The sequence below is a fragment of the Andrographis paniculata genome, unplaced genomic scaffold (assembly GCF_009805555.1).
Source record: "Andrographis paniculata isolate CXL003 unplaced genomic scaffold, ASM980555v1 Contig21END, whole genome shotgun sequence".
Lineage (NCBI taxonomy): Eukaryota > Viridiplantae > Streptophyta > Magnoliopsida > Lamiales > Acanthaceae > Andrographis > Andrographis paniculata.
Window position 1 is genome coordinate 2,518,551 of NW_026137502.1, and position 27,994 is coordinate 2,546,544.

At 32.0% G+C, this 27,994-nt stretch overlaps 3 protein-coding genes across 7 annotated transcripts; 1 reads left to right on the forward strand and 2 right to left on the reverse strand.

Annotated features, from left to right (window-relative positions):
* Positions 1-1,776: 1,776 nt before the first annotated feature.
* On the forward strand, positions 1,777-11,405 carry LOC127244765 (sister chromatid cohesion 1 protein 4). 2 transcript variants are annotated; one of them, XM_051265255.1, is made up of 16 exons: positions 1,777-2,375; positions 2,461-2,651; positions 3,650-3,911; positions 4,164-4,261; positions 4,381-4,424; positions 4,764-4,810; positions 4,970-5,057; positions 5,306-6,128; positions 6,217-6,636; positions 6,723-6,864; positions 7,568-7,704; positions 8,240-9,294; positions 10,249-10,282; positions 10,363-10,468; positions 10,733-10,862; positions 10,972-11,405. In XM_051265255.1, exons 2-16 carry the CDS (start codon positions 2,528-2,530, stop codon positions 11,068-11,070), a joined length of 3,609 nt encoding a protein of 1,202 aa, XP_051121212.1. In that variant the 5' UTR covers positions 1,777-2,375; positions 2,461-2,527; the 3' UTR covers positions 11,071-11,405. The 2 variants fall into 2 exon arrangements, with proteins under 2 accessions (XP_051121212.1, XP_051121211.1); XM_051265254.1 differs by having other exon boundaries at positions 1,778-2,375; positions 5,264-6,128.
* A 799-nt stretch (positions 11,406-12,204) lies between these two features.
* LOC127245160 (chromatin assembly factor 1 subunit FAS1) lies at positions 12,205-18,202 on the reverse strand. Its single transcript, XM_051265904.1, has 13 exons — positions 17,931-18,202; positions 17,249-17,839; positions 16,758-16,857; positions 16,340-16,475; positions 16,141-16,264; positions 15,636-16,003; positions 15,230-15,544; positions 14,478-14,559; positions 14,265-14,408; positions 13,551-13,958; positions 13,289-13,426; positions 12,788-12,833; positions 12,205-12,708 (listed from the first exon to the last, which is right to left on the reverse strand). Exons 2-13 carry the CDS (start codon positions 17,738-17,740, stop codon positions 12,590-12,592), a joined length of 2,472 nt encoding a protein of 823 aa, XP_051121861.1. The 5' UTR covers positions 17,741-17,839; positions 17,931-18,202; the 3' UTR covers positions 12,205-12,589.
* A 4,057-nt stretch (positions 18,203-22,259) lies between these two features.
* LOC127244919 (protein FLOWERING LOCUS T-like) lies at positions 22,260-24,414 on the reverse strand. Of its 4 annotated transcripts, none has more exons than XR_007837350.1 (5): positions 23,875-24,414; positions 23,651-23,712; positions 23,426-23,507; positions 23,024-23,200; positions 22,260-22,695 (listed from the first exon to the last, which is right to left on the reverse strand). XR_007837350.1 is itself a non-coding variant. In XM_051265514.1 (5 exons), the coding sequence occupies exons 1-4, from the start codon at positions 24,079-24,081 to the stop codon at positions 23,108-23,110; spliced, it is 444 nt and encodes a 147-aa protein (XP_051121471.1). In that variant the 5' UTR covers positions 24,082-24,414; the 3' UTR covers positions 22,260-22,695; positions 23,059-23,107. The 4 variants fall into 4 exon arrangements, 3 of the variants coding, with proteins under 3 accessions (XP_051121471.1, XP_051121472.1, XP_051121470.1); XM_051265514.1 differs by having other exon boundaries at positions 23,059-23,200; XM_051265515.1 differs by lacking the exon at positions 23,024-23,200 and having other exon boundaries at positions 23,875-24,412.
* Positions 24,415-27,994: the final 3,580 nt, after the last annotated feature.

Sequence of the window (27,994 nt, forward strand, 5' to 3'; positions counted from 1 at the left end):
AAACACTGAACAAATAAATAATAAGTGAGTTAATTTGTATTTTAAATGAATATTTTTTTATACTAATTGTAAAATTAAATGTCTAACTCCATGACTTTGTCTTAAAAATAAAACAATTATGGATGAGATGTTCTATGACACGATGGCATTTGCACACGGTAACAAAAGTCCTCCAAAAGCCGGCAAAGTCAAACCGAAGATCAAATTCCTCGGACCAAGAAGTCATCCAAATTCAAGTTAAAAAATGAATCAATTCAGAAAAAGAATCAAATGATCCAAATAGAGAATATGACCCTAAACCCGCATGTTTAAATTAAATGTAATTTGTACCATTGTTATATTTATAAAATATAACACAATTTTCTTTTGTGATAGACCAAGTTATTAGCATGAGTTGAAACTTTGAATTCGATTTTTCTCTATTATAATTTGTTTGTTTGGTATTATCAAATAAGGTGAATATATTTTTTATAAATATATTATTATTATTATTTATTTTCTTTAAAAAAGGAAAAAAATTTAAAATATATTAATATGATAAAATTATAATTATTTTATAATATTGTATAATATATTATTTTATTTATATATATTTACATATTTATTTTAAATTTGTTTAAAAAGTTTAATTTTGATGTTCATAATCAGTTTGATATAATTTTCATAAAAAAATAAAAAGATATATATTTGTATTTATAATTTTATATAATTTTTTATTTATTTTTATATTGACATATTTAATTATATATTTGGATATTTTAAATAGTTTAGGTTAATTTTTAAATGATTATTTTTCAATAACACAAAATTTATAATAATTTTATATATAATTTAATTTCAAATAAAAAAAGTTTGGATAATTATTGTTGATATTTTTAATTGTAAATTTCAATTATAAATGCTAATTTGGTTGGATGATTTTATTATACATATAATTTAATTTTTTTTCATTTATTTTAAATTTAAAAATAGATAATTATATGAAATTCATAATTATAGATTTTTGTAGTTATAAATATTGATAGTTTGATATTATGATTTATATATCTATTGTATATTAGTTTATTAATTTATTATTATATTTAAGTGATTTTATGCAAAATATTTATTTATGTATTATAAATAATATTTGATAGATTATGTAGATTATATCACTTATAATATAAAAATTGTATGAAATTGAATATAAATTGGAGTTTTACATTTTTTTAATTTTATTTTATGGAGTATATTTTTATATATTTTTTTTAGATAATATGATCTATCATCATTTTCTTGTATGAGTTTTTTTCGATAACTGTTAACAATAAAATTATAATTAAAAAATAATTTATTTTTATTTTTAATATTTGTAGTAATTAATTATTTGCCTTTTATTCTAATATTTAGAATAAAAACATAAGTAAAATTATAGAAAAAAATTCATAAAAAAACACAATCATACTAAAATAGTAAAATATAAATATATTAGATTATATAATTATTTTACATATATATTTTTTGATTTATTTTGAAATATTTATAAAATTAAATAAAAATAATATAATAATTAAATTTAAATATAAACGGATTTTAATGCTAATATATTTTTATAATATTTATAAAACATCTGTAACATATCTCAAAAAAACCTTTTCAACCAAACAAAGACAAAACACGGCCGTCTTGTCCGAAATTTTCATATGCCTCTATTTGTTTCTATATTTTATTTTCAAATAAAAATTTGTATCAGAGCCACACCAGACCAGTCACCATAACCAGAATTGGTTGCCCCAAGTAGTTCGAAACCAGCTCTACTTCCGATCCACGCCGTCAATCGATACCCCAGCGACAAATCTCGACCGTTCACCTGCTGCAATCGATTGACTTTACCCAGTTCATAAGCCAAAGGCGCTTTCCTTTTTAAACGACATAAATAAACTCGACATATAGAGAGAGAGAGAGAGAACGCAAGCGAATTCACGCACTCGCAAAAATCGAAATTGAATCTTTTTCTTTGCACACGGGAATGCAAGATTTGCGCTCTCACCTCGTTGGCTGCCTCTCCAGATGCGGATAAACGTCACGTGTATGCATAGATAGGTGTAAGAGTTACCGAGCAGTGCTGCTGTCCGCTTCGATCTCAGCTAGAATTGAAGCTTTGAGGGCTTACTTTGCGTTTTTGTGATTCGCTGCGGTGGTGGATTTATAGGGAATTTGTTGGTTGTGGGAGCTTCTCGGTCGATTTCGTGGAGCGGTGTAATAATTTATGAAGTCTAGGGTTTTGCAATTTGGGGGTTTGCACGACGATGGGAATTAAGTGGAGCTTGTGTTTGGTTTTGCACGTGGGTCCTGATTGAAGCGAAAAGGCAGTAGATTTTATTGCTTTTGCTAAGGTAAGTTTGGGGGTGTGGTTTAGATTCTAGGGTTTTTGAATGTATGAATTGTGTAGGTTGAGAGAAATAACAAGAATTGCCACAGTTTCTGTTTTGTAGGAGAAGAGATAGATTAATCTGGGATTGATAATTGAGTGGGGGGAACTGGAAATATGTTCTATTCGCAGTTCATATTGGCAAAAAAGGGTCCTTTGGGGACCATTTGGATAGCCGCGCATTTAGAGCGAAAGCTACGAAAGAATCAGGTTGCTGATACTGATATTGGAGTGTCCGTAGGTAAGGGTTTACTTGGATTTTGTTATGTTTACAATTTATCTTCTTGCATAATATAGAGTTGATAATTTTCGTGTTTGTTGCTAGTGGATTCTTTGGATCTTGAACTCATGGTCAAGTGGATGTAACTTTTGGATATTAGATTGATAAAAGTAGGGATATTGTTAAATATGCAACTTGAAAGTAAGGAATGCTTGCGTTAGATACATGTTTTTCAATCTTTCCAAGATTATGGTTATTGTTGGTAGTTGTATGGTTGGAAGGAACATCTTGCATAACTAAGTAATATTATTTTGATTGAAGATGGATTAATAATAGACATTTCTAGTTCGAAATAGGAAAGGATCTCAAACAATCTTGGAAAGCAAAGAAAATGTTTAGTTTGCTTTGTTGGATGGTGTGAGCTTTTGCTATGCGGTGAGATTTTCTCCATAGGCATTTAGTGTGGCAGATATGGCGGCAAATGTAATCTCACGAACCTATCGTAAATGAGCTGTATGTGTTTGATTGGTAACTTTCGCACGTAATCATTACTCATGATCTAATGATATTCATGGGTTTGGATTTATATAGTATGGGTAGTGTTAAAAAAAGTATGATAGTTTTAACAGTTGGCGGGTGCTGTCTTACGTGTTTCTTTTTTCTTTTTCTTTTCATCCCATTCCATTGTTATAGATCAAATTGTTGAAGTGCTATAATCATGCTTAAGAGTATATGAATAGCTGTAAACCAATTACTCGGAGTATATGTATAGATGTTTCAATTGCAGAAATGTTACATAAGGTTAAAGGAAAAATGAGACCGCGTAGCATTGAAATCTTCAGGGGGCTGTAGTTACTGGAAGATCCATGATTTCATTGTGTTCTGCATCTTAAATTTGACTGAGTAATCATCTCGAGAAAACTTATGCAACTTCTATGCCTCTTCCTTTGTTCCGTTATCCTTGTCCAGAGGAAATATTATTGTACCTTCACATAAGTTAACTGTGTTATCATGTGCAGACTCAATCCTTTCTCCAGATGTTCCTATTGCACTTCGGCTGTCCAGCCATCTCCTCCTTGGTGTGGTGAGAATATATTCCAGAAAGGTGAATTACCTCTTTGATGACTGTAGCGAGGCTCTGCTGAAAATTAAGCAGGCATTTCGGTCTACTGCTGTGGACCTACCCCCAGAAGAGTCAAAGGCACCATATCATTCCATCACCTTGCCTGAAACATTTGATCTTGATGATTTCGAGCTGCCAGACAATGACATTTTCCAGAGGTTAGTTTGAGTTATGCGTATTCATGAAATTAAAGATTTGTGAGCACATTAGATATGGTAGACATGACCTAAATTTACTGAAACTTGATTTTATGGCATGCTTAATTAAGGAGAGAGTGGTTTTCTCCTTTGAGGCAGTCTAAAATGTTGACCAATGTTTTCACATCTCTGGACAAGCTGATTTTTATCAATTGTTTTTGATAAATATGCAATTGTTCTGTTTCTCTATAATGCCATCTGCAAATTTTGCAGCAACTTTGTGGATCACCACATTAGTTCAAGAGAGCAAATCACCCTTCAGGATACCATGGAGGGTGTCACTTACTCAACATCAACATTTGGTCTTGATGGTTTGTTTCATTATTGTTATTACGTCTTCTTTTCTGAATGCATAGAAACAAAAACATGTTCTTTGTTTATTAAAATAATGGTTCTAGTCTCTTCCTTATGTGGCTTGTGTTGTTCTCAGAGAGATTTGGAGATGGCGATGCTTCTGGGTTAGACCTTGAGGAGGTAGATCACACCACTGCTATTGTTTCAATGTTTTCTGTTTGCCTGTACTGTTCTAGATGACTATATTTGTAGTCAAGTTGTAGCTAGTTACACAATTTTTATTACTTGTACCAAAAATAAAAATGGACTTAGTACAACCTGCCAAATCGCATTCTGGGGTTTGACAAAAATGCTTCCACTTCATGATGCAGTTTTGCTGTCTGCATCCCAATAATTCTGCCACAGCACATGATAGTCACTGTTCTTTGCGCAGCTGAATCTCAAAGTGACATAATGCATATTTTTTATGTTTTTGAATATTGATGAGTTTCTTTTGCATGATTAATACTTTGAATGCAGGAATTACTTATGGGCAAGATTGGTGCTGCAGGGCCATTAAATGAAAGGTCAGACTCACCCTTAATATTTTGTAGAATACTAGAATTGATAAGTGTCTCCATATCTAATTCACCGATTGATTGTGGGGTTTTATTGCCCTTGGACTTTGAACAGTTCTTGAAAATAGCTGCATGCTGATATCTGATACTGTATTCCCTGTATTTCAGTGCCGATCCACAGGCATCCACTGTGTCAATGACCCCTCCTAAGCCAGAGGACGAACCCGATTCTAGGATGCTGAATAATGTAGATGCGGTAATTATCACACTATAAGCTGTTTTTTAGTACTCGGTTGATGTGGTGGTGTATGTTTTGGTGTCCATAATACTTGTGCTGTATTCTATGAATGTAATGCTGACCATATGCATCTGCATAAGATAAGAAGAATTAAAAAATTTGGAAATGAAGATTTCTTAAATGAAGCTCTTTCTTTCTTTTCTCTTTCGTTTTTGTACATGCAGGTTGATGTTGATGACAATGCTAATCTTATGGACTACGCACAGGCTCCATGCACTCCTGGATTGGTAGATGAACCCAACTTATCCAATGTCCAAGAGGTTTCAGCATGCGATGATCACCTAGAATCAGAATGCCATTTAGTGGAGTCAAAAGTGACGAAAAAAGCTAAAAGTGCCGACGAGGATAAGCATGAGGTTGATTGTTTTTCCAGCAATACTAACATTTCCAATGCAACTCCTGCAGCGCAAACCGAGGAGAATAGCCATCAACCGATTAGCATGGACATAGACCTTTCAAAGCAACAGGGAGAATTTCCTGTCGATTCTAATGTGGAGCATGTGTCACTTGATGAACCCATGTCAGGATCTAAGCCTGCTTCTGATTTATTAGATAATGTACTAAATCCTGCGTCAGAATTGATTGACAAAACTACTGAGGTGACTGATGATCCCTCCATAGAAGGATTGCAGATTGAATCTGCAAGTAAAGGTGAAGACTCTTCTTTTCCTGATGGAAAACCATGTGATGATCACCAAGGTGTCATTGACATTGGCTTGGAAAAAAGTTCATCTGAAGCTTATGACCAGACCAGTATGTCCCACCAAGCTCCTGAAGTTCTCTCAGCAAATGATCCTGAATCACTTGGGACTGAAGCTGCTGGTGATCAGGAGAAACTGTGTCAGCCTGCATCAAATTTAGATTCAGAAAACAAAGATGAGCTGCATTCACAGAATTGCGATACCCAGCCCCCTCATTCGAGCTTGTTGAATGCTGATGTCCATGACTCCGGATCTCCTAGGCCAACTGATTCTGAGATGCAATCTAAGGATGTTGCGTTAGATCTTTCTGAGGGGGTGGAGGTGCAAGGTTTGTCTGTCAAGCTTGAACTTGCTATGATTGTTGAAATTCCAGATAGATCCTTTCGATTTTAAATTGGACTACTTTGCTTGAGCAGATAAGGCATGCCTCACCACTGATGATCTGGAAGCAAGTTTGAAGACCAATCATGTGCAAGAAGATGCTCATGCATCTTCTAGAGAGCTGGAAGGTGAAGCACATCCCGAAGATTCACATGATAAGTTGATGGAGAACCAAGATAAGCCAGCAGAAACTGAAGTGCCTGCACCAGAGAAGTTACTGTCAGTTCCAGATGGCCATTTGGATCAACAGAAGAACATACTAATAGAAGAGAGCCCCGGAGCACTTGATGATGGTGATGCTGGCAGTAAAAACCTTTCAGGAAAGAAGCGGAGCTTCACTGAAAGTACACTGACGGAACAAAGTCTGAATTCAGTTGAATCTTCGGGGTTAGCCCATTTCAAAAGGAAGGTTGAATCTGTTCCTGACGATGATGATCTGTTGTCCTCCATTTTAGGTATCTCTTCTCTTATCCATTCCTTATATTACTTGTTTTGAGAGTTTCAAATCTGTGTTTCTGATTGATGTTGAATGTTGCTCAAGTCGGAAGATCTTCGGTCCTGAAAGTAAAACCAACACCTCGTCTTTCTGAGGCAACTTCTGTCAAACGTACGCGTTTGGCTTCCCGTACTGCTGCTCCCAAAAGAAAAGTGCTTATGGATGATACGATGGTGTTGCATGGCGAGTATGTTCTGTTTTACACTTCTTTTATCTTTTTATCATGTAGTTTTATGCTTAAATAGCTGTGAAATGTTGATTGTTGAATATTAGAAATTACTTAAGAAATCCCATATGATAATTTTCACCCTCTTGTAGTTTAGCATGTGAAAATTTTATTGGGGATTTCATCTCGGAAGAATTAAGTAGGATTGATCAAGCTGTAGATGATGAACTGGATATAGCAATCATTATTGTGGACTATACAAAATCTATAACTCAGTCTATAATGGTCGACAGTCGCACTCAATCACATATGGAAGTGAATTTAGGGTTCGGATTGTGGAAATTCTGAATATGGAAGTGGGAATGGAACTACCAAGTTGGAACAGTATTTACTTTTGAATATTTCAATTGCATGGTAGTGTGCCAGTGTTTTAACCAAACATCATGGACATTTTGTGCATATTTATTTTATATTTATTTTGATTGTATGTTATAACTTTTCTGAATAATTTTCTAGGAAGGCATGGTTGGTTTCATTTTTTGAATCATTAGCTACAACTCCCTGATCAATACCTCTGTTGATATTACTGTCTATTACTGGCTTTAAACCTATGACTGGCACACTAAACCCCCTTTTTTCCCTACCGGTATCCAGTATTTTATTGCAGAACTTTTTACTTGTTTGTTAAGAAATAAAACCTGAAATTATGTCTATTCATTGATAGTACAATACGGCAGCAGCTTACAAACACTGAGGACATTCGCCGCTTAAGAAAGAAAGCTCCTTGCACTCTCCCTGAAATTTCAGTGATTCAGAAACAGCATTTGGAAGATGAAATTTTTCTTGGACCCATATTAACTGGTGAGTTTGTAGTTCTGAGAAGTGCTCTTGATTATATAGTACTTGTCAATTTAAAATGCTATTCGCCTGCTTAACCCTTTACAGGTTATGCCAATGAACCCTTTTTCTTTTGGTTGATTGAGTTTATATGATTCTTTTTGGCATTGTTTATATGTACCAGAGTCCTCATTTCAGAAATCATGTTACTATCTGTGTTAAAGTTACTGCAGTTGGTCACTGCCACATTGTGGGGACTAGAGAATCTGGTTTCCTGGTTCTGAGCAGCATCTAAAGTTCCTATGTACTAAAACAGAAGAATATTTCAGATACATCCCGATAAACTGGAGCTTATTCTGTTTAAGATTATTGTTTTTTTTTAAAAGAAAAATCAATTATACACGCATTTTAGTTGCTTATCTATTCATAATGTCAATATGTTTAAGCAGTGTTAATTCTCTTCCTAATCCGTAATATATCTTGTCACACTGATGTGGTAATTAATACTCCCTTGGGAAATTGTGTTGATTTTTTACGATATTGTGGTTTCTTTTCTTAGGGGTATCGGATCAGTTGTCATCTTTGCACAGTCAGATATGGGACTTGAGGAGAATCACAGTGTGCAAGAATGATCTTGATGGTTTTCTGGGTCAAGCTATGGTTGAAACAGGGATGCCTACAGTAACTGAGGAGAAAGCCGGTTCCCATGACACAACAGCTGGACCAAGCATTACTTCTCATGATGTCAAAAACGATGATTCTCTTACAGGTGCAGCTGAACAAAATCTAAATTCTCAAAATGCTGAAAACGATCAAACCCCAGACACAAAATCCGAGAATGGTTCAGGAGAGCCTAATGCTACAGAACAAAGTGAAATGACTGTTCCTGAAGAGGTTCTGTTGGATGGAGACAATAGTGTGGCCAAGCAGACTGTAAATTCTCAACCAAGTGACACTAGCATGAAGGAACCTGGTGAGATATACGAAGTCAATAATGAACAGCCTGAAGCCACCGACCACATGGATGCTGGTTTTTCAGTACAGGAGCTTCTTCTGGACGAAAATGGAGTAGAAAAAAGTCAAAAGGAGAATGATGATGTAAATTCTTCTGCTTCTGCTGGAGGAAAACCACCAGACTCCACTGGGGATGCTTCAGTAGATGTTCTAGATAATCCTTCAAATGTGATTCAAGATGGTTCTATTAAGGAGACCAGTGAGGCAAACCTACTTGCTGAAGCCGATACTTCAGCTGCTCTACCTCCTGCAGAGACAGATGTACCGTACATTGGGTTGGATTCTACTCCAATGGATATTGACAATGAACAGATCATTGACACGCATTCACTTGTAGAGAAGGATGGTGATGTTAATGCTGCAGTTGATACTGAGCCTGTCACGCAGGAGGATTTTCTGTTGGGAGTGGTAAGTGATGGTGGAAATGTCGAGTTATTTCCTAATGCAGAAAACGAGCATATTGGGGCCTCTTTGTATCCGGATAATATTGATATGGGAGATGATGGTTTCATGAATAATGGTGAGAATCCTGAACCTACAGAAGCTTATCAAAGCTACATGCTGAATGAAGAATCTGGTTTTGATCTGCATGGTCAAGAGGTATGTTGTGAAATCCTGTGCATCTATTTGTTTTGATCGACTCGATCATTTGCAATTCTGTAGTTTTTATTGAGGTACTATTTTCGAAACAATTATATTTGAATCGACTCTTTTGCTGCGGCGAACCTAAGCAAGGGAAGTTCACTAGAGAGAGTCATCTTTTTCATAGAACAGATAACTCTACCTTCCATTGATTAAAGTAACTTGTAAGATTCCAGCCTGTATTATTAGCCAGATACCTGTGCCAAACAATTAGGGTGTGTTTGTTTGTAGGTTTGAATTTTTGAATAGTCAAAAGTTGAAATTTGAATAGTTGTTTGATATGAAATAGTTAGATGTTGATGTGATGTTTTGAATGTAAAATAGATTTATAGTATAATATAAAGCAAAGAAAATTAATTCTTTGTTTGATATTTTTTTAGGAAGAAAATAATGTGAATAGTAAAAATTTGGGGTAAAACTCACAAAAGAACACAACCTTAGATTCCTGGTCACCTCCTCTTTCTACGCAGTTTGACAAGCCTAACTAGGTACTCTAGTTTTCTCATAGTTGAATAAAGGATTGGAGGTGTCTTGTCGAAACAACCTACCTTTTTGTTGTTGGAATTCGTCATTTTTAAATACTAGAGAGTTAGAAGCTGTGTTTCATGTGAAGTTGTCTTGGTTGATCGGTTGCTTTGGTTCTCACACATATTGTCTGAAAGGTGTGTTGGTATTTTGAAAAATAGAAAGTGGATTTGATCGGCGTAAAGTTGAGCCGGAATTTCATTAATGCTTATTCTTTCAGAATTACCCGTGGTAGTAATACATAGATGGCATTTATGAATGATTGCATATTCCCTTCTATTTATTTCACTTACAAATTGAGTTTCAAGCATGTATGCATTTCCATTTGAAATATGTTTTCATGTCTTTTCGAGTTATATTGATTATTTTTCCTTTCTGTAAATATAGGATCTGAACTACTATGCTGCTGGCAATGACACAGGTTTTATTCTATCTTCTCAATATCTGATACATTATCTTGACCTTCTCACCAATCTATCAAACATTGTCTTTTGAAATCAGAGTTTCTAAATGTTGATGATGATGACCTAACCGAGATAGATGATATTAATCCTGATGATGAGGAGGCGCAATTTGCTGAAAACACCGGTTGGTCTTCACGTACAAGGTGCGCATAAAAGAAAAAGCAGCTCAAAACTTCTTGGTTGCTAAGATTATATTTTGAGGCTAAGAAATAAGAAATAGAATATACAACATACGACGTATTTACTTGTGTCATAAGATTAAGTTAAGATAGCCTAATTTTAACCAAGCTAATTAACGTGTTTTCGTTTTAAATTTAGACGTTCTCTGATTAGAATTGCTATAATCATTCCCTAGCCTCGTCAAAGTTTAGTATTTAGGTGCAAACATTCTTCCTCTTCTTCGACAGGGCTGTTTCCAAGTATCTTCAGACACTTTTCATCAAAGAGGCGGAGCATGGAAAGAAAGCGCTTTCTATGGACAACCTTTTAACCGGGAAATCTCGCAAGGAAGCATCTAGGATGTTTTTTGAAGCTTTGGTAATATCTTAAATCTTTTCTTACTGTATTCACAGTGTTCCCTGAGCATTCACTTGTCATGGCACAGTTCTTTTAACTTTCACCTTTCATTATACTCATGTGTTGATAGGTTCTCAAAACAAGGGACTACATTCATGTGGAGCAACATGATCCCTTTGACGACATTGCCATAAAACCTCGAGTCCGGTTGCTGAAATCCGACTTTTGAATCAAATTGAACTTTGTGATGACGGTGCTATTCTTTGTGGAGGCTGGGAATCGAGCGAACAAGGTTGGTTATGGTGTTCTTCAAGTAAAGTGGCTTTCACTGTTTTTAGGCGACGATATTGGATAGTTGTTGGTTACTCGTAATTTCTGAACTTGGTAGATTGATACAGTACAAACTTTCACTGCAGTATGACACAGAAAATGTGTTTGTAATTGTATGTGTATATATTATATATTATTATGATTATTAATATTATTATTACTATTATGACAAGATGTATAAGTTAAGTTTCAGTTTATATTAGCAATGGGAATAGATGGCAGTTCTTTTGGTAATTTTATGCTGAGGTTTTGCTACAAGCTGTTCTGTTCATTGCCAATGGCAGCTTTGAAGACATTTACATGTATGGGCTTTGTTTGTTTTGTGTTTCCTTACAATTTATTACTTCTTGCAAATTTGAAATGATTCAATGCTTCCATTTTTGTGGCTAGCACTAGTGCCAACTTAATTAAGGATAATTGTTACTTCTCAGGAAAAAAAAAAAAAAGAAGGATAAAAAATAAGACAGGAACTGCCTTTCATGTTTTAATAAAAGTTCATTACCAATTTGAATATAAGGCATAATTCTAGATTTAATTTGGCGTGGTTATAACTCAACTTATTTTTTATGTTAAACTTAAAAAAGAATAATTTGTGTTTGTTTGAAATTTTTTTTTTCAAATTTTATTATTCTTTAAATTTTTTTTTTCCAAAAATATCAAATCAAATATTTATTATTTTATTTTTTATATTATACTAAAAATCAATTTTAGTAGAATATAAGTACCAAAACAGAATTAGAGGCTACCCAATGCAAAAAAGTATTTATATACCAGCACTCTACACCGCAAAAAGCAATTAAGGGTGTGTTTGTTTCTAATTCTAATTAAAAAATATATTTATTACAAAAATATTCCCAATTCTAATTAAAATTTCAAAAATATACAATTAAAAAATACATCACTCAATATAACTTTATAGCACTCCACTACATTATTTTAAAACAATCACACCATCTTCAATATAACAACCATAACAAATTATTACATTTCTACACCATGAAAATAAATTCATGGCATAATTGTAAAAAGAAAATGCAACTAAATAGGGTAGCTCAACTCAAATAATACCCCAAAACAATGTAATTTATATGTAAATGGAAGTCTTGTAAGTTTTAAATGAGCTTTCATGCTCTCATCCTTACATAGTCATTGTCATACAAAATACCAACTACATCACATCACAGTTTTCTGTTCTTTCATTTTCTTTTGGACAAAGCACCAATTCAAATTCCGATTTCGATTTCAACTCAGTTGCAGAGCATACATTTGCCAAAACATTTTATCTATCTCAAGTAAAGCACTGTCTGATGTAAACCAGGCATTGCCAAAAACATCACCCATCCAAAACAAAATGCCGACAACGATTTAGGTATGGTAGGTACATACAGCTAGAAATACCTGGATGGATATGGCGGCAATTATTCCTGCTGTTGGGATGCAGCAGGCTCCCTTGACAGCTGTGGGGTCTTCCTAGATGGAGGCAGGCATCGTTTTTTTAAGTATGTAGCAATGCTCTTCACTTTACCGTACCTCTTTTCTGCACCACGACACAAAACAATTGGCATAGAAAGAAATAGAAGGTAAAAATGACCCTTTGCCATGTTTGGAGGAATTACCTGGTGATGTAGATAGGCCAAGTTTGTCTAAAATTTCTTTCTTGACCTGAGACAGGTAATTAAAAGTACATCAGCCTCACAACTAACTAAAATTGAGTGCAATTACAATTTATGTCAGTAACAAAATCACATGTAGATGGCAGAAACATTGTATGGTCATTAAAAACAAACCAGATTCTATGAAAGGAACAGTTAGCATATTTTATCCGTTTCATTTAATTTGTTTTACACACTAATTTCTTTTTTATATTTTATCCGTTTTATTTAATTTGTTTTATTTTTCTATTTTCGTCCGTCCCACATATTTTGTTATTTCATTTTTTAGAAATATAGTTATATATTTTAATCATATTTTAAAATTATTTAATCATTAATTTATATTATTTTTTATTTAATCATGTCGCAATTTAGATTTGAAATGAGTATATTGGAAAAAAGTAGAAGAAATATGAAATTTCTGCATATGGACATTTGAAATGTAAGCAAATTAAGCTTCATCACCTGCCAACGATTATCCAAAAACTCAGATATTTCATGCACTTTCTTCCTTAGATGGGACTTTGGTACAGCTGGAAACTGAGTATGCAGTGACTTCACTATATTCCCGATACTATTAGGGCCAATCTGGATGGTTGATACCTGTAATGTGTGGACCAAAAGTATTGTGTGAATTGATATATTACACCCACAACCAGTTACACTGAAAAGCAAATTCAGACTGGTCATAGAGGTAGTTAAATCTGCAATATTAAGAATTACTTACCAATGTTGGTAAGTTGGAATCCAGAATTGCTGCAGGAGTTTCAGGTGGTGCTGTACCCAACTTGTAGGAGGAAGCTTCTTGATCCTCTTTCACATCTATCGAAATTGAGATTTCTGCATCTGAGAAACCAGGCAATGGACACATAGAAAGAGCTTGCAAGCACATCCTTTCAAGCTTTTCTGCACCAGAAAGCTCAGTAACAGGCAACAATGAAGTCTTATCATGCATAAGATTCAAAATAATCAGAGGCTTGTTCTTCTTGAGGGCATGCTCGGTCAGACTGTTGAGATATTTCTGTTGCCGGAGAAGGGTACAGAATTCTTCACTCTGCACTGTCTGTTCAGTACTTGGCTGACCTCTTACTTCCTCATCCAAATCATCACATTCCATTTCATCATTCGATAATCCCTGCAGTGAAAATAAATAAACAAGAGGATGCAAATTTTTAGAAATCTGTAGAATTGAATAAGTTGGCAATTTGCTTTCACATAATATAGTATTCCTCAATCCGAACCCCAGCACTCTACAATGCAAAAACAATGAAATAATTGAGGTTCAATCGGCCCAGGTGATTATAGGACCAAGGGAAAAGGCTGCCCAATGCAACAAGAAACACTTGCTTGTGTGAACATTCAACTGTCCAAACAAATCACGCAGACCGACAAGAGGAATGCAGGAAAAAATAATTGGATTTGATATCAATAGATAGAATACCTCATTCTCCGAAAGATATCCATCAGGAACAAAGAATCCATCTTCATCCTCATCCTCTTCCTCATCTTCATTCTTTACAAGCTCTTCCACATTTTCATCTTCTTCATCCTTGTCACAATCTGATAAGCTTTCGCCAGGTTCCTCCTGTGTAACCAAATGTTTTAGATCAAATTCAATCATGAGAAAAGCCATAGTTAAACAGCAGGAGAATACCTCTTCCCACTCCTCATCGCTGTCAATCTCATAATCTATATCCAAGTCCTTTGCAAAGGGGTGACGGGGGCCGACAGCTTGACTGAAATAAAAGAAGTGCACCATGAGAAAAAAAGCATATTAAGAACATTCAGTACCAAGGTTGTCACAGGCGCTCTTTTGCGGCACGGTGCCGGGGATGGCCATGGAAACAAAATGACAAGTGTGGCACACTATGTCTAAAATTATATATGTTATAAATCTTAAGGAATCTTACATTATCAACTTTCTATTAATCTTTAAAGTTTTATGGGCCTTAATCATAACCAAAAAAAATGGTTTTAGATTTTAGACCGAACACTCAACTTGATCCGCCATCGGGTAAGTGTGGGCTTAATTTAGGCTTGGGCTTGGGCTTGGGCTTGGGCTAGGGCTAATTGGATTGGGATCAAAAGATTGAACTGATTTGGACACACCGCCATATTTCATAAGGCGGAGTGGTGAAGCCTGGGGCTTCCCAAACAGTCAGGACGCCATGACAGCAGTGTTCAGTACCAACAAAACATGAAAGATTCATATACATGCTTATCAAGAAAAACCATAACTTATGGTGGGGATCTCTCATGGAATAAATTCAGGACACTTATAATATAAAATGAGTGAACAGATGGAGAAAATCTGACAAAAATTGACATCACAAAATTCACATGAGTCAACTATTAACTCAGTCATTGCACAGTATGAAAAGGGTAAGTGGCATTTAATAGGATTACCTTTTCTTGGGCCAAATTCCATAAAATGCAGGCCGATGGCTCTTGTCAAACTGCAACAGCTGTTTAGAACGACGTCTCTTCTGACCACTAGGACTACTGTCAGAATTCATTTGAGAAAATCTTCCATCATTGTTAGAGTCAGCCCATCCAACCACAAGCTTCTCTATGCTCAAGTCTTCATCAGAAGTTAACTCTTTAGTCGTTGTAAGTTTAAGTTCCTTGATCAATTCAATTTTGGGTTTCTGACGAATGCTCCAGTGAGCCTTCCTGCTCAGATGGGAAGGCCCAATGCAGCGCCAAGCATTCAAGTGTGATCTGCAAAAAGGTAACAACAAAAGGATAGTATTGTTGGCTACGTCATGATGCCAAAAAAATCAAGACTCGAAGAGTGAAGGTGAGCCCTCACCTCCAGATATCTTCCACCTCAATCCCAACAACTTGAGCTAAGACAGAATCCATCGACAGGGTAACTGATTTGGAGAATTGTTCAACATTGCTAGTTGATGATCCAGATGAGGTATCGTTGAGCATTGAACTCTCATTTTGAGAAGGTGGACTAGTTTTGCTCCTTTTAAGGAAGCGATCCATGAGTGACGCTTGCTTCTGAAGCGCAAGTTGATTTCGCAATTCAGTTTCTTCCCTGTCCTTGCGCTTTTGACATCTCTCTGCTTCCTCTTGCTGCTTTTTGAGCTTTTTCATCATCTCATTTTCGTCCTTTTCACGCCTTTTCCTCTCCTTCTCTGCCTCATCATGCAATCGCTTCTGCTCTTTTTCCTGCAATGTTTGTAATACTTCAGAATTTCAGAATATCCTGCGTCAAGATATCCACTAGATTGGTTCAACTACTATCTTTAATCGGATAAACTTGCATTCAACTACAAATAAAAGACCAAAAAGAATACACAGCATACATTTTGCAACTTTTCCTTCTGAAGTTCTCTATCCATCTTTTTCCTCTCTTTCTCCATTTCCTTTTTGCTTTTTTCCAATTGTTTTATCAACATTATTCCTCCTCTCTGGGCATCCTTCTCAGCCCTTCACCAAGAAACTACTGATTAGAATTATGCGGTTTGCAAGTATGTTGTTAAAATGATAACCTGGAATACATACATTTCAGCACCATTTTTACATGACATGTTTTCCATTAGCAACCGGATATCGACCTCATTTAAAACTTTACTGAGCTTTTCTGAAGCTTTCATCAACTCTTGATAGCTATCTAACTTTTCCAGTGCGCGTATCATAGCTGAAATAGATCAAAATCGTCAAATGAGCCGCACAATGAGAATGTATAAATAGAAAAGGAATCCAACCATGAATAATAATGTCAATATTGCTGGACAAATAAAACAGATTATACAAATATATCATGCGGTTTCAGTGATGAAACTCACTCAAACATGAAAATTTCAGCTCAACTTCTACCACATTTCAAAGTGAATCAACAAATGAAAGCAAGTAATAAAGCCAATAAAATTTAATACCGAATCACATAAGTAACTTTAAGGCCAAAAAAACAAATTCTTACCCCATACAGCCATAATCCTCTCTTGAATCTTTTTGCGGCAAGTGCGGCGAACTTTCAGAGCAGGCCGTGCTAGTTTTGGTATCAACTTCAAATCTCTCGTCTGCGACAAAGAACTACTCAGTTAGATTGAACTATCACCATCAAAGTACTAAAAAACATACAAACATTATACATAGTTGAAATACAAGGAAAGATATCATTATGTTCAATATGATACCCAATAGGGAGAAAGGTCGATATTTAAACTTTTCGATCCTCCAAGTAATTATTTAGAGCAGCCTTTGTTATAAAGGCCAAATATATATAATGCAAATCCAGTAAGTCGAGCGAATATCAAGGCGCATACCCATTCATTAAACAATCAAACACAATGCAAAACACATTAAGTAAAAGATATATATACACACACACACACATATATATATACATCATTTCCGAATCTCAAAAGAATCATAAACCAAAACACATAGATTTAAAATTGTAACAGATACCTCCCAACACCAAAGCGCATGCTCAGCCTCATCCTCCAATATGTCAGCATCAGCACTTGTCATACCATAACACAACCTCTGCCCAATCTTAAGAACAGAACTCTTCACAATGGCCTTGCTAACACAATCACCATTTCCAGATTTACTCTTAAGCCCATCGAAAATCTCATCAACAAGATTTGAAAGGGGAAGGCTTCTCTCCTCCATTAGACACGCAATCACAACATTCAATGAAGCAGAACTTCCAACCTTCTCAATTTCCACCAAATCCCCATTGTTTGCCATCACTTTCTCATTACAAAACCTAACGAGACTGTTGATTTCTTCGCGAAATGCTTTAATTTTAGCTTCTTTCTCTTCAGCGGTTGGGGCGTACTGACACGCTTCCATACTCTTCCTCTTATTCGTCCTCTTCTTCTGATACGACCCACCGACCGACGCCGGCTTCTCATCAGCAGCAACGTCGATTTTTCTATGTTCAACTTCCGCCATTGATTGATTGCCGGGAACTAACTCTCCAAAGCACACAGATAAAAACCACAACAACTAATCGTTGGACTCTCCACCGTCGACGATAGATGATGAACCGAACTATGAGCAAACAACACAATAAACCCAGAAAAGTTACAAAAAGAAATCGGAAATAGCAAACCAATACAAAATTTTTAACAGAAGATCTCACCAACGATAACCCAAAAAACCCTCGAGATTAAACGAATAATACTTCTTCCTCAGATCCAGAAGCTTTTCCTCCCAAACCTATTCGAGAACGAAAATTGTGAAGCAAACCCACCCAAGCCCGTGTCCCTTCAATTCCGTCGAATGCAATTATTTTTTGGGTCGACAATTACGAGGAATGCTGATGTGTGGGAGTAAATGGCGTTTCGAGAGGAAATAGAAAAATCAAAGGTTTTCCCGCCGGGGGTCGACGAAAAGGCGGACAACATTTCAGTATGGCGCTTAAATTTGGAACATTTGTCCGCCGCTACACGATTTCAAGTGGCACGCGTCGAGACTTGCCAGCCGGGCCCCTTGATCGAGCCGGTCCTAAGCCCGGACCTTCAAGCGGGCTGGCTCACGTGACTGGGCACCTCTCAGGCCGGTTCAGACAATGTGAAAAAAATTGTTGGGCTTGTCTTATGTTTGTATTGAGTTTCAATTAAAGCCCACAAAAATTAATATGGTTCAAAAATTCAATCTAAATTTTGACAAAAAACATATTTTGTATTTAACACAATAGATCCAAAAAGTTTCTACCCAGACCTATTAAGTTATCCCGGCCCAATTTATTATAATTGAATATATTTAAATTAAATATTTTTATAATATATTAGCAAGTAAATTTATATTAAAAGTGAAGCTATAGGGTGTATTTCACAAAATTCTATTTGAAGAATATTGATATATATAAATATGTACTTTGTTATACTCCTTCGTCCAATTGAAAGGTTATTATTTTTCATTTTTGTCCGTCCCAAAACAAGGTTATTATTTCCTAATTTAGTAATTGTGCTACTTACCTAACACAATAAATACTCTTCCAACTTACACTGTATTACACAAATGTCGTTACTTTTATATTACACAATACCGATAGGGACATTTTCGTCTTTTTCACTACAATCTATTATAATACTAATATTAAAAGATTTACGTGCAAAAAGTAAACGATAATAATGTTATTATTCTCCCTTTGTCTCACCTTTTTTGTTAACTATTTTTATTTACGACCGTTACACCTTATTTGTCTTTTTTTTAGAAAATATAATTATATATTTTAATCATATTTTAATTTTTATAATTTTAATTATATTTAATTATTTTAATCTTATAATTAATTTACTATATAATAATTATTTTTACTAATACATTTATTAATAACTTAATAATTATATTTTATCTAAATTTTCATATTTAAGTTAAACCAGACACAAAAAAATGTGACAAATGGAATATTTATTTCGGTTGTCGTGTATAAATAGATCTATAATTTCATTATTAAAAAATTCTCCAATTATGTCATTTCAAAAATATTAAACTTGCCAAAATTTAAATAAATAAAAATAAACAAAAACAAACAAACTAATTCTTATGACAAGACAACACTTTCAAAAGACTAGCACACAGAACTCTTTTTGTACTGTATATTTTGGATTCCTCCAATAATTTCCGCCTAATTGTTACTCAAATGTGTCACGCCTTATGTTATTTTTACTCTTTTGAAAAGTTATTTTAGATATTAATTATATTTTATATTTTATATAGTTGTTTTAAATTGTCAATTATTTGTATTATATTATAACTAATTTTATTAATATATTTTTAATTATTTATTAATTATATTTTTTCTAAATTCTCATATTTAAGATAATTGTGACACAAAAGAAGTATTGTGTTTGGTACAAAAAAATAACATGAGAGATCTTATTGTTTGAGTTAGGAAAATAGAAGTTGAGAAATAAATCATTCTATTTCTTTGATTTCATTTATCTCCTACATCCAGAGAAATAGAAATAGAAATAGACAGAAATGAATGTTTCAGTATTATTATTATTATTTGAAATATTTTTGTACTATTTAATTTTTATAATTTTTTAAAAATTATATTATTTCAATTTTTTTTAAAAAATCACAATAAATTTATTATTCAGGAATTTAATTTTTACTATTTTTTTAAAAAAATAATAACATACAATCGTACAAAATTCTATGTAATTTATAATTTTTTAAAAAAAAAATCACAAAAAATATTTTTTCATAAATTCTCACTTGTTAAAACTCTCTTTTGTCATTTTAATCCTTTATTCTTGTTCGATCAATTCAGATGGCTGCATTTTTTTTTCTTTTTTATGTTTCTCAACTTAATTCTCCGTTTTACCAAGCAAGATAATTAATTTTCATTTTTTACTCAATTTCTCAATTTCATTTTCTACTCACATTTCTCTTTGTCTACTTTCATTTGTTCTACAATTTCATTGTCCGGTACAAACGCCCCCTAATTATAATTTTAGGATCAAAGTTGCTATCACATGAATTTGTAGGGTGTTTAACAAAGAGTTTTTTGAATAGCTTTTAGCTTATTGAACAATTTTAACTGTTTGACTAGTCAAATAACTAATTTAAATATTTGGTAAATTAATTTTTTGAAATAGTTTTTTGAACCCAAAAAGATAATTTTTGAAAAATTTAAAATTTTTTATTCCTTATTTATTCTTAAAAATTTATTATGTACTTTATATAAATAAATATATTTTGATTATTTAGGCTCTTCACAAATGATTGAATAATACCATCCACCCCACCTTTGTAAAAATCATCTTTTGTTAATAAGAGTATTTTTTAAAAAAATAAATAAAAATATTCCATCTCATAACAATTCTTCTATTTATTTATAAATAAAAAATTATACTCCATCCGTTTCAATACAATAGTGTTGTTTACTATATTTCTCCGTCCAAAAATAATATTCTTATTTCTATAAATAACCATATCACTATATAACTATCCTTACTTTTTCATTATTATTACACAATTATCACTATTTTTTACACTAATACACTCGCAAAGACAAAAATATCTTTTACATATACTTTTTACCCACTGTCAATATAATATCAATATTCCTTAAATCTCATGTCCAATACATCCAATACTATACTTCCAAGATTGAGGAAATATTTGTTATATCAACAATAAAATATTCAGCCAATCAAATCATATAATCATTTCCACGGTTATTGCATTTAAAATTTCAAATTCACTATTTAAGCACATGTTAAATTTCAAACTCAATTTTTTCACTTCAAAAAAATTTAAATTCAAAACTTCCCAAACTCCACAATTTCACATTTAAAGTGAACCTAAAATATATTCAAACCATTAAAACACATTTCAACAATTACTACATTTAAATCCTGTGTTGCAGGAATATTAGGTTCGGCCCGGGTTTACCCAGTGCGTACTTTCGGGTAGCGATTGCTGTTCCCACGTCATAAAAAAAAAAACAATTATTATATTTAAATTTTCAAATTCACTATTTAAATACATGTTAAATTCTATACTCATATTTTTCACTTCAAAAAAATTTAAATTCAAAACTCCCAAAACTCAAAAATTTGACATTTAAACTGAACCTAAAATACATCCAAACCATTAAAACACATTTCAACAATTATTACATCTAAAATTTCAAATTCACTATATAAACACATGTTAAATTCCAAACTCATTTTTTTCACTTAAAAAAAATAAATAAATAAAAACTTCCCAAAACTCCACAATTCCACATTTAAATTGAACCTAAAATACATCCAAACCATTAAAACATATTTCAATAATTATTACATTTAAAATTTCAAATTCACTATTTAAACACATGTTAAATTCCAAACTCATTTTTTCACTTTTAAAAAAAATAAATTCAAAACTTCCAAAAACTCTACAATTCCACATTTAAATTGAACTTAAAATACATCCAAACCATTAAAACACATTTCAACAATTATTATATTTCAAATTTCAAATTCACTATTTAAACACATGTTAATTTCGAAACTCATTTTTTTTCATTTAAACAAAAAAAAATTAATTCAAAACTTCCCAAAACTCCAAAATTTCACATTTAAACTAAACCTAAAATACATCCAAACTATTAAAACACATTTCAACAATTATTATATTTAAAATTTCAAATTCACTATTTAAACACATGTTAAATTCCAAACTTATTTTTTTTTCACTTCAAGAAAATTTAAATTTAAAATACATCAAAACATTAAAACACATTTCAACAATTATTACATTTAAAATTTCAAATTCACTCTTTAAACACATGTTAAATTCCAAACTCATTTTTTTCACTTAAATAAAAATTAAATTCAAAACTTCCCAAAACTTCACATTTAAACTGAACCTAAAATACATCCAAACTAAATAAATTACTATCATTAATAATAATAATAATAACAACAACGATTTGGATACTATATATATATATAATATAAGATCCATATATAATAATAATAACAATAATAATAATAATAATAATAATGTTCCCTAAATGATAACATGATGATTTGAAGAAGAATTGTATTTTTCAAATTTTTTTTTTTTCACAGAATATGTTATCGTACATCATTTTAATACTAAATTCAAACACAAAGCAAAGCCTATAGAGATAAATTAATTCGAAGTGTAGCTCGAGGAAGATGACGATGAAGTCGACATTAATCTTCGGCCACCGGTGCCGGTCTCCCGTTGGCAATTGTAGTAGAGGGCGGCAACGGGAGATCCGAGATTGTAAAGCTCCGCAAACTCGCGGGTGTTGAAGTTCTGGCGCCACCCTGGCGCATACACTGTCTGCCGCCCAAGCTGCCGGAACACCATCAGTACGAACCGGTGGATTCCCATCGTCGGCCGGGGGCTCTCGTAGCACACTATCTCTTGCCCTAATCAATATATATATTTATACATATATATAATAAAATAAGTTAAAATATATTTATTTTTTTAATCAAATTTTTTTAAATTTTACTATTTGAACTATATATTTTTCGAAATTATATATTTATATTTCTCATAAAATATTTTGTTAAATATTATATTAATATTAAATTCAAAGTCACTAAAAAGAAACACCGCTTTTGTTTTTCTTCAAAATAAAACATTGTATGCTAACTTTATTTTCAAATTTGCCAAAATTTTCAAAAATGTTAATTATATATATTTTTTCCTCTCACAAAATATCTCATCATACATATTATTTTAATACGTAACTCAAACCAAAATTTTTCCAAACTCATAAAAAGAACCATAGCCTGGTAGTGTAGCGGTTGGATTTGTGACCATGAGGCCATGGGTTCAAACCCCCCGACGCCTCAGGTCACCTGCCACACATGGTTCGACTTTCCCGTCGGGCCTGGGGTTTATCCAGTGCGCGCTTTCGGATAGCCGCTGCGGTTTCCCACATCATAATAAAAAAAAACAAAAAAAAACTTTATTTGTATTACAACAAACACACTCCTAAGTCCTGAAGTCCGTAAGTTTATAGATAAGGATGTTCATGTTGTGTTATCATTTAGTAATAATAATTCTAACATATATATATAAAAATGAAATGAAATTGCATGAAAGATCCTTAAGAGAAGGGGCTGAAGTGTTGAGGTTCAGACCACTTACTCGGAATTTAATGGAAACTTGCCCTTTAAATAAATACTGACCAAAAGTGGCGGAAGTAGTTGCAGGAATATCAGTTACCAACCTGAATTATTGAGTCAACAAATATCAAGATTAAATCAAACATCAGTATATAATATTCAATAAATAAATAATAATAATTGAATGAATAAGAGAAGAGATGTATTGTATTGTATTGTATTATTAAGGTTTAACAGTGTGAGTGACCAGTGGAGGTATTCCCTGAGGCTGGGATTGCTGGGGCTGGGAGCGTCCGGGTCCACCATAACCTGAAATTAATCTCAGCCGTCCATCATCAACATCACCAGATTAAAGCCAAAAGCAAGCTCATCGGTCGGATCGGCTCGGATCGGAGCACCGTATCCGTATGCCTCTCTCAATCTCTCTACACGTATGTATGTATGTATAGGTATACGTATTTATGTACGTACCAGAGTATAGAAGGTGCGAAGGTCGTCCCCCCCAATCTGAACCCTAGGCTGAGCCACGACCTGCGAAGGCCTCAGATCGCCGCCATTGGTGACCTCTCCGCAGCTGCTGTAAATCACTCGGAGACTGATGGATCGGGTGAAAGGATCCACAACATCTCCCACAACTCTCCCCACCTCTAGAGCCTCTCTCTTACTTTCCCTCGCCATTAAAAATACAAATACAATTACAGTTACAGTTACATACCGCTTATCTATTAGTGGAGAAAGCGAATCGAAGATCGATGATCGTATGATGAAATTGAAGGATTCTGCCTCTGAATTCTTCCTTATTAGGCGATTCTCAGATTTGTGAGTTTGCGAAGAAGTGATGAAAGGAGGGAATGGAAGGGGAGGGGAATTCAGAGTTCAAAGGCAAAGGTTCAATTCATACCACTCTTGGTATTTTTATATATATATATATATATATAAAGGGAAGGGGCGAGCAGGGGATGGAGAAGGTGTCGCCGTGGTTAGTACACACCCACCCCTTCCCATCCCATTCGTTTAGACTTTATATATATAGATTCTAGTCGTTCATTAAGGTTGCTTTTGTTTGGGGTTTTGATTTTTAGTTGAGATTTAAATAATAAAATTTTTGAATTTGAATAGTTGTAAATGATACAAATAGGTATTTATGTGATATTTTGAATGTAAAATTAATTTTTAATATAATATAAAAAATGACAAATAGATCTTTGATTTGATATTTTTTTTTAAAAAAATAGGATGAACGATGGATTGAAAATCTAATCCCCAAACAAACATAATTTCAAACAAAAATATATATATTATTTATTTTACATAATTTTAATAAAAATATATTCAATATGCCTACTTTATAAATATAAATTTATTTTTTACACCAAATTTAATAAATATTACTCCCTCCGTCTCCAATCTATTTATCCATTTGCTTTTTGCACGAAGTTTTAGAAATATTAGTATTATATTGTGATAAAGTATAATTAAAGATAAAAAGACTAAATTAACCCTGTATGATATAAAGGTAATGACATTTGTGTAATATATTGTAAATTAGAAAGGTATTTGTAATGTTAAGTAGATAGTACAATTACTAAAAAAAAGAAACAGATACTTTGTTATGGGACGGACCAAAATGAAAAAATGGATAAATTGTTAAAAGTATTTCATCTATTTAAAAGATAATAGGTAAAGAAAATAATATCAAATTAATTATTTATTTATTGAAATAAAAATAATAAAATTATTTGTCAAAATAATATAATTTTGACGGACAAAAATAGTACTCCATCCGTACTAGGTTTTATATCAGTGAACTGTAGATACGAGAATCTATGAATGATATGATTAATAAATAATAAAAAATATATTAGTAAAAATAATTATAAATTAAAAATAAAATATAAATTATAAAAATTAAAATATGATTAAATTGTACATAATACTTTTTTTTTTTTTAAATAACATTATATGAGATATACAAAATTAAAAAGTATGTTTGACATTATATGTGGAATGAAGTAAGTATTGTAAATGTACGGTGATAAAAACCAAAACAAAATGCTTGTATTTTGTATGATTTTTGAAATAATAGTACAAATTTAAATTTTTTACGGTCACAAGTTCATTACCTACACCATCATGTCATCTCTCGGGACAAGTTTAGACTTTGTTTGAATATAAACTGGGTCATAATATAATGGGTTTGTTTGGTTGGTAATTTTTTTAAAAGTTTTTTTTTCTTTAAAAAAAAAAATAAAATTAAATATAACATTTTATAAATATATATATTTATTAGAAATTATATAAATGAAATAATTAGAAAACTACCTTTAAATTAATACCAAATAAGTCATAGCTATCGCTAATTTGTACTTTAAATAAAATTTAATATATATATGTTTCTAAATATTTTAAATACTATATTTCAATAATATATACTACTATATAATATGGGTATTATGTTATAAGAATAAAATTTAATATAATCTAAGTAAATAAATAATATATTTATTTATGTATAATTAATCTAAACTAATTTTATAAAAATAAAAAGTTTTAAATATAAATAAAAATATGTGTTTATTGAGGGGACATATATATAAAAATGTTTCGAGTAAGTTAAGATGTTTAAAATTTAATTAAATTGATTTATATTTGTTAAATTTATTTAAATTTATTAAATTTATTAAGAATAGAAAAATATCATTTAATGTAAGACGAATAAAAAAAAAACAAAAAGAGTCATCTGTGCTCCGGATAACAAGAGAGTATTATTTTTTTAATTACTAAAAAAACAAAATACATTAAATTAAGATAGTGAGTAAAACATATAGGGTGTGTTTGTACGTGAGTTTGAGGTTTGAATTTATGAATAATTTAAAGTTGAATTTGAATAGTTGTTTGATGTGATATAAATAGGTATTGACGTGATATTTTGAATGTAAAATAAATTTGAAATATAATATGAAAAGAAAATTTACTTGTTTGATTTAATATTTTTGGACATAAAGAATAATATGAATAGTAAAAATTTATCTTAAAATTCACAAAATAACACAATCATGAATTATTTGTTTAGTGTTTTGATTTGTATTTTTTCTTTTTGATGTGAGATACTCCCTCCGTATCAATACAATACTCTTATTTGCTATTTTTGTCCGTCCCAAAACAATAGTCTTATTTTCATAAATAACCATATCATTATAAAATTACCCCTACTTTTTCATTTTTATTTCACAATTGTCACTGTTTTTTACACTAATACATTCACAAGGGCAAAAAAATCTTTTATCTATATTTTTTACCGACTATCAATATAATATCAATATTCTTTAAATCTCGTACCAAATCCAATTAAGACTGTAATTTTGGGACGGATGGAATACATAAGATGGTGCCGGTAATACAAAAAATAATATTTTATATATTAAATATTAATTTTATAAAAAAATAAAATATATATTTATTAAAAAATTGTATTAAAAAAAAAAAACTCGACAAATAAACCCTAAATAAATAAATAAATAATACTAATAGAAGATAGAATAATGCAAATCTACAGAGTCTATAGAGTGTTTATTGATTGCGTATTTGAAGTTGGTGGGGCTTAGAAGTAATTATTATTAAAAGTTGTCCAATTCAATGCGGGCAGATATCACGTTGTGGACAGAAAACAATGGGGTACACGTGGCAGATTTGTAGCCAAGTATATATGACCCAAAGTACTTGTGATCACCATTGTCTGACACGTGGCGTCACATGCTGTTGCCAAGGGTACATGCCAACTGGCTAATAGGAGGAGCAGGAGAAAGTCCCCCTAGTCATACATACATACATACACAATATATATAGTCTACGTGTCAAAATATAAGTGGCTCGTACGTTGAAAATAATTAAATAAATTCTACGGACCAACAAGTTGGACAAAATTTTCAAAGTAGAGCTTCACCTTCACGCACGATATATTCGTACTCGTCACCTTCCATAAAAATAAATTAAAAATTATTCAAAATTTTAAAATTTAAATTTAACATAAATTATCTATAAATATATTTAAATTTTATTAACTAATTATTTATTTTTTCATATTTAATTCAACGAAATGACTAATGAAATACTAATTTTTTCAATCAATTTTTAAATTTATATAGATTAATATTTAAAAATTAAAATATAATATTATATAAAAATATTTTGGACAATAAAATATATAAAAATATGTATAAATAGATAAATAATTTATATATATTATGTAATAAAAATAAATAAATTATTGCGGGTCCTATAAAATAATAAAGGTAATGTGTTGGAGGTGATTTATTATAACGAATGATAAATAGAATAATATAAATATTGAGATTAATATGACGTGAATAAAAGAGATAATTGAGTAAAGACAACGACTATAACTGTTTTTCTAATCTGTACGGACTTAGAGTGTATCCTTCGTGATTTTAGAGAATTTAGGTCATATTTAAATTATCTGAGCGGTTATTATTATTATTATTATTATTATTTGGAGTATTGAAAATTTTAAAATAATAATTTATTTATTTTTTCATTTGTTTTCAATAGTATAATTTAGGTGAATAATATT

What these genes read in the sequence shown, in the direction of transcription:
- LOC127244765 (XM_051265254.1), top strand. Translation starts at nt 2,528, where the DNA reads ATGTTCTATTCGCAGTTCATATTGGCAAAAAAGGGTCCTTTGGGGACC. An exon ending in GACAATGACATTTTCCAGAG is followed by an intron (nt 3,912 to 4,163) that starts GTTAGTTTGAGT and finishes CAAATTTTGCAG; the next exon opens with CAACTTTGTGGATCACCACA. An exon ending in TGCTGAATAATGTAGATGCG is followed by an intron (nt 5,058 to 5,263) that starts GTAATTATCACA and finishes TTGTACATGCAG; the next exon opens with GTTGATGTTGATGACAATGC.
- LOC127245160 (XM_051265904.1), bottom strand. Translation starts at nt 17,740, where the DNA reads ATGGCGGAAGTTGAACATAGAAAAATCGACGTTGCTGCTGATGAGAAG. An exon ending in GCGATGAGGAGTGGGAAGAG is followed by an intron (nt 14,409 to 14,477) that starts GTATTCTCCTGC and finishes TTGGTTACACAG; the next exon opens with GAGGAACCTGGCGAAAGCTT. An exon ending in TGGCCTATCTACATCACCAG is followed by an intron (nt 12,709 to 12,787) that starts GTAATTCCTCCA and finishes GTCGTGGTGCAG; the next exon opens with AAAAGAGGTACGGTAAAGTG.
- LOC127244919 (XM_051265514.1), bottom strand. Translation starts at nt 24,081, where the DNA reads ATGGCGAGGGAAAGTAAGAGAGAGGCTCTAGAGGTGGGGAGAGTTGTG. An exon ending in TTCGCACCTTCTATACTCTG is followed by an intron (nt 23,713 to 23,874) that starts GTACGTACATAA and finishes GATTAATTTCAG; the next exon opens with GTTATGGTGGACCCGGACGC. An exon ending in AAGTTTCCATTAAATTCCGA is followed by an intron (nt 23,201 to 23,425) that starts GTAAGTGGTCTG and finishes GGGAAACCGCAG; the next exon opens with CGGCTATCCGAAAGCGCGCA.